This window comes from Labeo rohita, chromosome 19 (assembly GCF_022985175.1).
Source record: "Labeo rohita strain BAU-BD-2019 chromosome 19, IGBB_LRoh.1.0, whole genome shotgun sequence".
Taxonomy (NCBI): domain Eukaryota; kingdom Metazoa; phylum Chordata; class Actinopteri; order Cypriniformes; family Cyprinidae; genus Labeo; species Labeo rohita.
The window spans coordinates 6982782-6995991 of record NC_066887.1 but is presented as its reverse complement, the minus strand read 5'-3'; the positions used below and the strand labels follow the sequence as shown (position 1 = coordinate 6995991).

The following is a 13210-nucleotide window of genomic DNA, read 5'->3' as shown; positions in this document are numbered from 1 at the left end:
AAGTGGGTACCACTTGCGAAGACACCATCCCCCGGCCCTCCCCCGGGGGTGGGGGCGAAGTTGTTGAAACTGCCCGAAGAACAACTTCCTCCATTTCCAGGTTGCCCGTGTCAGGGCCGCTTTGCAGATTTGCAGGTCTTCCGTTTAGCGGACGCCTAAGCAGCGGTCTGCGCCGTCTTCTTACGGCTAGCTCGACACCGCTGCTGAGGGGTTGCCTCTTGTGATGTTGCGAGGGAAGGAGCAGGTTTAGTCGCCGCGGGCACCCGATGCTTTTTCGCGGCAGGGCAAGATGTGCTTGATCGTCTCCGTCTACTTCTGAACTGCCAAGAACTACTGTCTGTCCTCGACAGTGTCGCCAAAAAGGCCAACCTGGGAGACGGGTGCATCGAGAAAGCGAACTTTGTCGACGTCAGACATCTGCACCAGGTTAAGCCAGAGATGGCGCTCCTTTACCACCATGGTGGACATCACCTGACCCAGGGCCGCGCCATGGCCAGTCCTCCTCTGATGCCACGATGGACATCCTCAACAGGGACACGCTTGAAGGGGCATGACTTCCGTGGGGGCTTGCCCAGCGGAACATCACGCAGTATAATCCTCAGGTCTCCCTGGTCTCTGACCAGTGCAGTCGAAATGCTCTCGGAGTGCATCAAACTGGGCTTAGCCGAGATCACAGGGTCGCCTCTCATGTTAGAGAGTCAAGACCTAAGTGTGGCGATGGTCAAAGGAAGCCAGATAGGCACCGCATCCAGTCGCACACGGTCGGAAAGACATCCCAGGTGAACGAGAAGCTCTCAACGACCGTGTAGAAAATTGCTCTTTAGGGTTGCATTGCCCAGGGAAGGACCGCAAAGCAGGCCCTTCGCTGTGTGCAACGTTGCCAGCGGGGGCCAAGACACAACCGAGCAGGAAGACTCTTTTTTTCTGTCTTCTTCTCTTCGTGGCACTCAGCAGATGGCGAAGGCTCCGAAGCAGAAATCTGAATGAGTTGATGCACGCCGCCATCTTATATACCCGTATGTACGGGGGGAGTGGCTTGCCGTGCAGACTCCACTCGCAAATTCTCATTGGCCTTTTCTCTTCAGCTCAGAGGTGATTGGGCTCCCAAGTATGATCCCAAATATGTCACTTGACGTAACGTCAGAGTGAACGACTGAAGGGGAACTCTATATTGTTTGTGTTGCTACCAGTGAAGCACCACCTTTATTTAAGAGTGCAGTAGTCTTGAATTAATGTATGGAATCATTTGGACATGATTACTTTGGTAATACATTTTGTTAATACATTTTATGTTCTTATTAATCCACAGTTATCAGAATGTGTGGTATATGGGCCTTGTTTGGTAGTGATGAGTGCCTTGCAGTTCAGTGCACTAATGCTATGAAAATCGCTCATCGCGGTCCAGACGCTTTCCGCTTTGAGAATGTCAACCGTTTCACCAATTGCTGCTTTGGGTTTCATCACCTCGCTATTGTGGATCAGCTGTCTGGCATGCAGCCGCTGCGAGTCAAGGAGTTCCCTTATCTTTGGTTATGTTACAATGGTGAGATCTACAACCACATTAGGGTAGGTAGCTGAATATTTTCGATATTTTAGCAACATTTTTCATTCTGATTATATCCATTCACAACGTTTATTCCATTTCCGTGTCTGATATCAAGTGTCGAACACAAATTACATGATGAAAATTGTTTTTGATTACTTTTAGATTACTTTTGACCTAACTCATTTATCACATTGATTTGAATAGAATTATATTGTAGCATTAGAAAAAACAAAGAAAGAACCTCTAACATAATGTGAAAAAACTGCAGGGGGAACATAAATAATTGAAAAGCTATCTGATATCTGATGTGTCCCTTCATTAACGTAACAACTGTTGACCATTCTTATCCTTATAGCTGAAGAATCACTTTGAGTTTGAACATCAGACTAAAGTTTATGGCGAGATCCTTCTGCACCTGTATGATCGCTTTGGAATCAAGAAGATGGCCTCAATGCTAGATGGTGTATTCGCCTTCATCTTGTTGGACACAGCTAACAGGAAGGGTTTTTTTAGGCAGGGACACGTACGGCGTGAGACCACTGTTCACACTGCTCACCGACGACGGCTTTCTGGCTGTCTGTTCTGAGGCCAAAGGTATAATGCTGTTTTTGCACACTTGGAATACCCTGAATTACAGCATAGTTTTTTTAACAGCATTATGTTTTAATTTTTATTTAATCTGCATAGGTTTGGTAGAGATCAAAACCTCCATGTCCACTCCTGCAAAGATCACTGCTTTTCCACCGGGACACTTTGAGGTGTTTGACTTGAAGCTCAATGGAAAAGTGCAGTCTTTTCAGATTGATCGCTTCCATTGCTGCACAGAAGAACCCAAACACGCCGACTTTAACAACCTTGAAGGTCTTGGCACAGGTATGTCATATTCAGCGGCATAAAAGTAGTTCATATGGTTTTGTTGTGTTTTAAGCAGTCTAATAGCTTTGTATGACAAAGAACAAAAAATCCTATTTTTCATCAGACTTTGAATTGGAGACAGTCAAGAGCAACATCAGGATCCTGTTTGAAGATGCAGTGAAGAAACGCTTGATGGCTCACAGAAGAATCGGTTGCTTCCTCTCAGGTGCCTGTGCTCATTTAGTTATTTGCTTTGATTTAGTGGTTAGTTACTCTGGTTTATTTTCTTACATTCAGTCTGTCCATGATGGTTTTATTTCCAGGTGGTCTCGATTCGAGTCTGGTAGCTGCTACACTTGTGAAACTGGCCAAACAAGAGCAGCTCCAGTATCCCATTCAGACGTTTTCCATTGGTGCAGAAGACAGTCCAGATGCTATTGCTGCTCGCAAGGTCAGACACTTTATACATGCCAAGCTGTAAGTCATCAGTGTCTTTCTGCCACTTGAAATGGGTTTGTAGGTTAGGAAGGTTGTACTTGATAAAATGTCTCCAAAACTGATCTGCGAGTACTTGTGTGTGCCTCCATCTACAACAGCTTAAAAGTTCTGATTTATGCTAGACAGCCTGAGGGAGCAATAGATGGAGTCGTCCCATGAGAAGATTAGGTGGACGGGTCTGCAACATCAGTTAATGCATGGCCAAGTGGTTTTGAGTTTAAGATCCCTTCCACTTCAACTAGTACTGTATTTAATACCTCCTCAGTCATGCTTTGACTTTGCAAAGTGGCATAGAGTGCAGACCTGATAGAGCTTATTTCTCAATAATGCTCTTCCAAAGCGTGGACTTGCCACTTTTTTGATTTGTCAGTTCGTATTCTAGCCACTCTGCAAAGTTCAGAAGTGTGGGGTTGGGCACTCCCAGGGGATACACATACCTCTTGAAATCAGCACGTTGGTCCTGAGGTAACTTGGATGTGAGCTGCACTGGAGTTCAACATTACCACAAGTTTTCTGACCTTGAGTGCAAAGTTCTTGAATCCAGTTGTATCATGACTGTGGATACTCAAGCCTTCCATGAGGTCAGCAACATGATCATTCTGTCCATTCTGCTCTGCAAGGGAAGCCAAGTCTGAATAAGGTCTCTTTGAATTTGTGTAAGAGTCTGCAATCAGAAGGGCATCCTCAAACTTGATCTAGGAGGATCTGATATTTAAATCTCTTCATAGCACCTTCAGGCAGAATGTTATCCAGGGAGATCTTCAGTCTGAAAAACTCTCGTGGGTCGCCTTTGGTAAAATCTGGAATTGTGGGCTTAGGGCTTCGATATACTTTCTCTCACTGAGGGTTGTGGAAGTCCTCACCAGTCTCTTTTCGATACTGCATACTGAAATGAGGAGGTATGTGGGGATGCCCTCTGCTGGTAAGATGCCACTGTAACAGAGGTCAGCTGGTAGGTGCTGTGCAGGTAAACCTCACACTAGAGGCTGCAGTCTTTAGCCTCCTTGTTAGTGTACCTGCCTCCCATGCCGGAGACCTGGGTTCGAGACCCGCTCGGAGTGGTGTGTGAGTAGGACCCGGGTGGAGGAGTTACATTGGTGCCGTGACCTGGATGGGAGTGAGGTTTAGGGGGGGTGAGTGTAAAGGAGGCCAGCTGGTAGATGCTGTGCAGGTAAACCTCACTCCCCTGGTATCAAGAGGTGCTAACTAGCAACTTGTTAGTGCGCCTGCCTCCCATGCTGGAGACCCGGGTTCGAACCCTTTTGAAGTTCGAAGTCATCTTTCACTTGCGAGTAGGACCCGGGTGGAGGGGCTACACCACTGAGTTGTCATCTGGTTCAGGAGTCGTTGGACATGAAGGTGGGTGTGATGTCCTGCCTAGTCTATGCAAACACACAGTTAATTCCTCCACTAAGTCTGGGACAGCTGCTGTTGGAGGTGACCTCCAGTTTATTCACTGCAGTTAGAGGAAGTGGGACCTCATCAGCTACTGGAGGAGGTAGGGGGGGGGGGCAAGTCCTTCTATACATATGGTATAAGGGCTGTGTCATGTGATAGTGGCATTGAACTACACTTTCACTTCTCATTTGTTGTTGCATGTCAAAACAGTGTAAAACAGTAGATTGTAGTTTCTCATTCTCCATCTGGATCTACTGAATAGCCTCCAATATCTCTGAGGATACTCTTGATACACTCTGGTGAAGTACAGGTGTGCTCACATACATCTGTTTAAACTGGCCAGAACAGGTAAACAATCTCTACTTCCAGCTGAAGTGTCAAAAACTGTGTGATGAGTGAGATGGGTCATCTTGGCTACCCTCTCAATACGGTGATGAGGCATCTTGTATCTGTGTGGTGGGAGACATAGTTTGAACAGCAGGTGAAGGTTGATTATAGCGCAGGAGAAAAACATCATAATCTTCCAACCAGGCTGGTGGCCGCATTTACTGTTTAGGATGCACATCAGCAAGCCTTCCTTCTCTGCTCCTCTGATCGGAGGACATCTTTAGTAATCCACAGTTACCACCAAATGTTTTGGAGTACTTACTCGGGGCTGGTTAGTAAAAGTTTGCTATCACTATGGCACATCCGGTTAGAATGCAAGGGCTCTGACGTTTCTAATTCAACATTTATTCTCCATTGTAGATGCAAGTATAACTGTGTGGTTTCTAGCTTCACACACAAACTGGAAATAGACGTTGTTGAGAACACTCATTTAGTTCAGCACTGTTTCTATCTAGTGAAAAGCTAAAGCTGTAACGATTCATAGTTTGAGTTGTCAGTCAAAAAGCCCACCAATGACATTCACTTTCCAATATTAGATATCGTCCTTCATAACACTATTGTTGTGTGGCAGGTGGCAGCCCACATTAACAGTGAACACCACGAGGTGAACTTCACTCCTGAGGAGGGGATCCGTGCGCTGGACGAAGTCATCTTTCACTTGGAGAGTTATGACATCACCACTGTGCGTGCCTCTGTCGGTGAGTACACAAGTTTATCAGACGTAATTTAAACAAATCATACTGAAGGATGTGGAAGAGTTAGTTGGTCCTTCAGTTACTCAGTTTTTTCTATGGAACACAAAATGTGAAATTTGCTTCTCTTTTGAATATGTGCAATATTAACACAAGACATTAGTAGAAATTCATTTCCACTCAACATTTGCAAAGTGTCCTGTTTTCACTGTGCTCATGGACCTCAGCCAACTGCATTAAGGTTTTAGGTATCATTTCTCTGCTCGTGATGACATGAATATTGTAGATCAGAGACAATGGTGGTCTGAAGCTGTGTCATCAACATTATACTGCTTGGAAAGTTAGCAGGACAAAAGGCTCATAGTGTTCTTTCCTTCACCTCTGTAATAAAGACTGTTTCTTTTGTAGCACAAACAGTTTAGGATGAGTTAAATGAAGAAGCTTAATACTTTGGCTTAGTCATATGAACTCATCAATAAGTGTGAGCAAACAGCTATGACTGTCTTGACCATATAGACTGAACTTTACCACAAGATGGCAGCAGGAACGTTTAGTGTTCGCACGTCCTGAACAACATTTTAATCCAAAAAGTTAATCTTGACCACATCCCTACACCTAAACCTAACCTTACCCATGAGTAATCCCTAAAATCAGAGGAAATGACAGATGAATGACACTGATGTACAAGCACCAAACACTGATTGTAAGCCTAAACTTCACAAAAACTATAAACTGTTTTTTCAAATCTGATTGGTTAATCACAATGTTAATCACAAAGATGTTGATCCAGGAACATGTCGTACTTGGTAAAATCAGGTTCTGCTTTAGGGTTCTCTGTGTTTGTCTGCAGGAGTGTACCTGATATCAAAGTACATCCGTGAGAAGACAGACACCATTGTGATTTTCTCAGGTGAAGGATTGGATGAGCTGACACAGGGATACTTTCATAAGGTATATTTTATTGTATGATCGACCTGTGTATATTTACAATAGCTCCAGAAGGATTTTGGACACTGTAAACATTGAAGTATACGACAACTAATACAATTACGCTTACTTCAGATTCTAAATCATTTCTGTGTTAGTAAGACAACCATTGCTGTCATGTGTTGTTGTAATATATGTTATGGTTGTTGAGATTTCAACTGAATGTCTAAATTTTTGCATTTAGACGCCATCACCTAAAGCTGCTGCAGAGGACAGTGTGCGTCTGATGAAAGAGCTTCATCTGTTTGACGTGTTGAGATTAGACAGAACCACAGCTGCACATGGGTAAGATTAAATGACTAAATGCCCTTCTCTTCCCCTCCCCCAGCAACCTGGTCATTTTCCCCCACACCTTTTTTTTTTTTTTTTTGTAGACTGGAGTTGAGAGTGCCTTTCTTGGACCACAGGTTCACCGCATACTACCTCTCTCTGCCAGAAGAGATGCAAGTGCCTAAGGTAGGTTTTCCTGACACCACCTATTTCTATTCTCATGTCAGTTCACTTCACTTCTACTCTTTTCCGATTCTAATTGAATACTTGCAGTTGGGGATTTGACAAACTCCCAACTAGTAACCCAGTAAAGCCTGACATATGATATAGTAGTTAGAAAAACCTAGTTTTTGTGCCGATTTTTACTGGCATTTGGTGCTTTAAACCATTTAAATCTTTTTAACTGTTCAGCAGATGGCGCCACAAGCTTGTGCAGCTCTGTCTGGAGTAATCCGTCTATGAAATGTATTAGAAAACATAACCTTTTGCAGTTTATTTAGATTTATTGTTTAAGGCCATTTCGCCATTTCAAAAAATTTTAAAATGTGTCTTTCAAACATGATACAGTAGGCTTTATAGGGTAAATATGACCAATAGTTTTTGATACAGATTTTTTATTAACAAGATTTGTTTTTGTAACAAGATTGAATTACTTATTTGATCGGAGCAGAACGGTGTGGAGAAGCATCTCTTGAGGGAGTCGTTTAAAGGTTTGAACCTCTTCCCAGATGAGATTCTGTGGAGAAGGAAGGAGGCCTTCAGTGACAGTATGACATCTCTGAAGAAATCCTGGTACACCAGCCTGCAGGAGCACATCAAGTCTAAGGTACAGCACGAGTACACGATACAGAGCGCTTTACAGCGCCTTCCCCGTCATCTTGTTTTTACATTTGTCTTTTCTCTTTCAGGTGAATGACTCTCAGTTGGAGAAGGCCAGTAAGTTGTTCCCCTTCAATCCTCCCACGACCAAAGAGGGCTTCTTCATAAGGCAGATCTTTGAGAAACATTACCCTGGCCGCTCCGAGTGGACGCCACATTACTGGATGCCCCGCTGGATCAAGGCCACCGACCCCTCGGCCAGAACCCTGTCCATCTACAAGCCTGATAAAGAGCAGTAATCACATCAAGCTTTAGCCTTTGGCTAAACCACATTCTCTACAGCATACATACAATCTTAAAAATAAAGGTGCTTCATGATGCCACAGAAGAACCTTTTTTGTTTAAATGGTTCCATAAAGAATCTTTAACATCTGAAGAACCTTTCTGTTTCTCAAAAGGTTCTTTGTGGTGAAAGAAGGTTCTTCAGATTATAAAAAGGTAAGAAAGAGAAGTGGCTGAATGGTTTTTGTGGAACCAAAAATGGTTCTTCTATGGCATCGCTGTGAAGAACCTTTTAAAACACCTTTATTTTTAAGAGTGTACCTGCTGGTTTAAACAATGGCATCATATAAAGCAGTCAACATTTGAAGTGGAACTTCAAATGTTGACTACTGTATTTTTTGCCTGTATTGTATCTTTGAGGTTGGTGGGTGTAGTCTTTTCTAAAGAGAACTGAATTTAATTTAGGACAGTTTTTTAAAGGTCGGAGTTATACTATATCTTTTCAGTTCATGCAATAGATTTCAAAATGTAAAAAATTGAGGCCTTGTCTGCTTTTCAGGCCTTTAAGCTGCATTGCTTACTCCATGTTTTTTTTTTTTTTTTTTTTTTTTTCTTTTTATGGAGTTTAAATCTGTAAACAAACCACAAGAAGTGGGTTAGCATAGCCTGTTGGTTAAAGAAATCCCTTAAAAATTGTACAGAAACCATTGTTTCTTTTAAAATAAATAATTTTAAAATGCTTCTTACACTGTTCGAAGGATATTCCATAATCATTTATTATTTTACATTAGAAACAAGCAGTATATACACACTACCATTCAAATGTTTTGGGTCAGTTTTGTTTTTTGTTTTTAAATTTTTAGTTAAATGCTTTGAAAGACGCCTCTTTTGTTTACACTAATGAGCAATTTACAAATCAACATATCATTTGCATTTACATACCAAACATGCAGCCACAACAGTAATATACATCTTAAATGTTGTCTTTTGTAATATATATTTCCTGTGATCAAAGAATCACAGCATTTTCATGCTGTGAATTTTCAGCATCATTACTTAGGTCTTCAGTGTCACATGATCCTTCAGAAATCATTCTAATATTCTGATTTGCTACTCAGGAAACATTTATTATCATCATTATTAGTTTTGAAAACAGTTGTGCTGCTTCATATTTTTGGATTCTTTGACAAATATAATGTTCGAAAGAACAACATTTATTCTAAATAGAAATGTAAAAGATATTACTGTATTTTGTTTATTTTAATTTACTGACCACAAATTTATGAATGGTAGTTTATTTGTATATTGTAATGAATTATTAACTAAAGTTACTTTTATAATATTCTGGACTGGAAAGTGAAAGGTTGTAGGGTCAAACTTTGCAGTCCTTGAACTGTTACCACTGTGTTCTTGAGCTATGCAGGTTCCTTTAATGACTGTATTTGGTATGTGTAATGACATTAGTAATTAGTTGTTTTGTCTTTATTCCCAAAAAACAGTTTGACAGCATCAGAGATGAATGAATGGCTCTGGTTAAAGGACGGTTCACCCTTAAATGGTGGGTTAGTATGGAAATACGAAAACTAAAATTGAGGATTATAAAATGAATTTATTATTATTTTTTACACTTGATATTTGTATTTTCTTTGGTGCATCATCATTGTAATCTAGTACAAAGAAATATGAATTACAGTAAACAACTGTGTATGTAGCTTGAATGTTAACTTCCTATGCTGAACGGTTTCAATTAAATTTAATTAATTCAGTTAAATTTTAATGTGCAACAAATACTGGAGTCATTGCATTAAAAGATCTGGTCATGATACTGATAAAGCCTTTCATTAAAACAACAGTCGTGATGTGTGTTTATTGACGCTTTTCGATAAGTCTTGAAAGGATACTTGTTGATGGTTGAAATACTCCTAATGGCCTGTAGGTGGAGTGAGTGCGTCACAGTGAAAACATCAGTAGAGCATTCAACGATACAACAAGGAATTAAAAGTTCCACCAATAAAGAAAATATTTTTAATATCAAGCTACAATCACACAGATATCAAGATAGCAAAACCTTTGCTCGTAGCAGTGACAGGACATGCGCAGGCCGTGAGGATGTCATCACACCCGGACTGGCGCTACTTTATACAACATCATCAGTCATGGTGAAAACACTATGAGGCACTATGTATTGACACTGCCAGCACAAATCTCAGTCTGAGTACCTTAGAAAGGACACCTCTTTGCTTTAATGCTCCACAACACCGGGAGAGATGTTGTGACAGAAACACGTTTGATCACAGCTGGACCGTATTAAAACGTCTGATCCTTTCTAAATGACCTAAGTTAAATGAACTGCAACAGGTGTGAGCTGGCCATATTACCACAATGTGAAATCATTTTTATTTCCGACCTGAATAAAAAATAAAACTCAATGGATATCACAGAATGAAATGATCCTTCAGGAAGCGGATGTGACGATGTTTTATCTGTTAACGCCTTTTGTCGTAGATCTGTACTGTTCCCCATTCGTACGATTCTGTGAAAAGAGAAAGTCAGTATTACAAACATCATATAAATAATTCTTCTAATTCTTCTTCTTCTAACTGATTAAGCAGCTATTCTAAACCTAATATAAAGCATTTGCAGTTCCTACCTGGCTCCTCTTGGCTTCTTTTACCCATCAGCCCCACAAAAGAATTGATTTTATGCCCTAGAAGACAATAAAGGGGAAAATATTGTTAACCACATTCGTAGCCATTTGTAAATTTTACGGGCCTGGCTTCCGTGTCCAGCTATTTTTAGCTGTACAAAACAGCTCGTTTTGCTGCTTGATATTGCAAATTGGTGTGTCTTACCATATTATTTTATATCTCAACTGTGAACACACTGGTTTGTAGTGCGAACAGTACAGTTTACTGCACGTTGTTATTCTTCTCATTATTTACCTGTATCAGTTAATGCACCGGAAGTCTTGCCCATAGGCTTACTTGCGTGTTGAAGAATAAAGTGGATATTTACAGATATAGATATATAGATGGATAGACAGATAGATATAGGTATATAGATGCAACACTGTTGAACTCTAGAGTATGGTTGAATTGATTTTATGTCTTTGCTATCGTTTTTATTCTACAGTAAAAAATGTAGACCTTGAGGATGTTGAAGAGTTTTTGCGTTAGGAGGAATCGTGGGTCTCTAAAACTCTAGGATTCTGTTTAATAAGCGTTGAGCTTGTGAAACACCTGCAAAGATCTAGAATTTGTAAAGCTGAAAGTTTCTGTTTTCTGAAAATGTCTATATAATTGTATATGTAAATCTCTCTTGAAAAGTCTCATTGCTTTTATGTAAATGTATGCATTTAGCAAATAATACGTGCATTGTATGCAGTAGTGTTCTTGTGGAGATTACTTACTTTTTCGTGTAATCTGTGCATTTGCTGTGGGGGTGGAAGAATGAAAGAGAAAGTTGTGATCAAAAGCATTTTCAGAATTTGCTCAGTTCTAGTTAAAATCTGAATAGAATATTTTACTATATGCATAAGTGTCCGATTGGGTGAGATATAGGAGAGTAATCTTACCAGAGGACCGTTTCCCCATCAGACCAATGAACTGGTGAGGTCGGGGTTTCCTAGTCATACGTCTTAGTATCTCTCTGAAGGGATCCGCCTGAAGCCACTCATCCTGCAAAAGATGATTTGATTACTGAACATCAAACCTCCCCGGCAGACAGATGCCACTCACTGTAGAAGATCACTGATCTTGCTTACTTTTTGATACGAACAGTGATTTATAACTCATCCCAATACAAAATGTATCACTTTTCACCACAGTTTCTGAGCGCACAAATACTCTGCAACGTACAGTATTTGAAAAGATGCAGTTTATGGACACAAAAAAGCATGAAAGACATAAGTGCTTGGCTGTCTTCCAACCCGCAATGTCAAATGGGAAACGTGCGCTCCATTCAAACAAGCAGTAAGAGCATTGACTAATTCAGCACTGGACAGCGACCCACATATTGGGCTCCAGTCCTGACTAATTACGCAGTGAAATCTAATTAATACATCATCCATGTGCGCATATTACGTGATACTATAATTAGGGCTGTTACTGCTATGGTATTTCCCCCTAATATTCAGTTTAATATAGCAGCAATAAGTGTTTTTTTAATGGCCAATTCCTAAATAATTGCATTTGGTCTTCCTCGGTACCAAATATGTGGCTATTTCCTATCAAATCAATAACAATGTAAAATTACGCACAGCCATGTAATATCTATATGTTGTTCGTAAGTATTACACATTAATCAATTAGTAATTACAATGTAACACACACTATTACATCAGTTATGTTATTTTTATAGGCTTTTTATATAATAATAAAAAGTAGCATAATTAAATATAATTACCTTTATATGAAATACAGCTAACATTATTGCAATTATTAACGAATTATTAACATTATGTAATCAAAGTAATGAGACTGCTAGATTATTTATTTATTTATAATATAAATGAATATATAATACACACAGTATGATAACTGTAAAGAGACTATTTGATAAGAATATGCCTGTTTTTAATTTTATTTTATTTTGGCATATGTAGTGAAAGGTCCTTAATATCAACCCTAAAAATGCTAAATAGCTTTTATTTGGTCTAAAAGACATGTTTAGATAACAGCAAAGGATGAAAAACTCACCTGTATTTGATTGCTGCCCGTCCAATAATCAAGGTCTTCTTTTGGACCCAATTCTTCTCCAAAAACTTGGCACAAAACAAGAAAAACCACTACAGCCGGTAAAAGAAATTTCATGTTGCACCCGGTAACTTTCCTTTTCTTTTCCCAAAGCACTTTAAAGTATAAAACGTAAGCTAAACGTTCGAGTTTGTTGTACGGTGTTCTGTCAGCTGTGCGTGAACAGTTTCCTCCACATATAATACAGTTCTTCGCTGCGCGCTTCCGATGCGCGTCTCCGTGACCGTACTGACTCGCGCGCTCGGCTTTATAGCAAAGCAACAGGGAGGTGACAGGTTCCTTCCGACGCTTAAAATCGATAAAACAAATAAATGTATTAGTCAGATTGCTTTAAAAAACACAATGACGAATAGCACTCCTCTTTAATATTTTGCTCACATTGCGGAAGTATCTAAAGTTGAAATGGTCCCGGTATGGGCAGTCCGTGACTTTATGGACGTGCCCTGATCAGTATGGAGAATGCAGACAGGTGACGTTATGATTGGCTAATTCGACGCAGTTTTACGAAGCAAACGCGAATGCAGATGACTCGTTTAAGACTTCTTTTGCGTCAAAGGGAGGTCAACAACTCCAAAAGGGTTTCGGAAATACACACATGAAAGGAATTACACAGGAAAATCAGGTGATACAGTATGTTTTGGGTTCTCCAGATCAAAATACCTTGTTATAAACACGTACAAGATGCTTTCTTCTCAAAATAACCCTCTTTCTTTTTAATAACC

At 40.3% G+C, this 13210-nt stretch overlaps 2 protein-coding genes across 2 annotated transcripts in view; one reads left to right on the top strand and one right to left on the bottom strand.

The window, feature by feature from the left end:
* LOC127181609 (asparagine synthetase [glutamine-hydrolyzing]-like) overlaps window positions 1-7751 on the top strand; it is a 35249-nt gene extending 27498 nt beyond the window's left edge. Inside the window, 12 exon segments of the mRNA XM_051136419.1 lie at window positions 1310-1566; window positions 1902-2048; window positions 2050-2140; window positions 2234-2419; window positions 2526-2627; window positions 2725-2852; window positions 5256-5382; window positions 6227-6327; window positions 6548-6648; window positions 6738-6819; window positions 7304-7459; window positions 7542-7751. Of these exon segments, the coding sequence (XP_050992376.1) occupies window positions 1318-1566; window positions 1902-2048; window positions 2050-2140; window positions 2234-2419; window positions 2526-2627; window positions 2725-2852; window positions 5256-5382; window positions 6227-6327; window positions 6548-6648; window positions 6738-6819; window positions 7304-7459; window positions 7542-7751 (1680 nt within the window). The 5' untranslated portion in view covers window positions 1310-1317.
* Window positions 7752-9745: 1994 nt separating this feature from the next.
* tac1 (tachykinin precursor 1) lies at window positions 9746-12900 on the bottom strand. Its single transcript, XM_051136434.1, has 5 exons — window positions 12432-12900; window positions 11309-11411; window positions 11144-11167; window positions 10385-10441; window positions 9746-10267 (listed from the first exon to the last, which is right to left on the bottom strand). Exons 1-5 carry the CDS (start codon window positions 12543-12545, stop codon window positions 10221-10223), a joined length of 345 nt encoding a protein of 114 aa, XP_050992391.1. The 5' UTR covers window positions 12546-12900; the 3' UTR covers window positions 9746-10220.
* Between the last annotated feature and the right edge of the window lie 310 nt (window positions 12901-13210).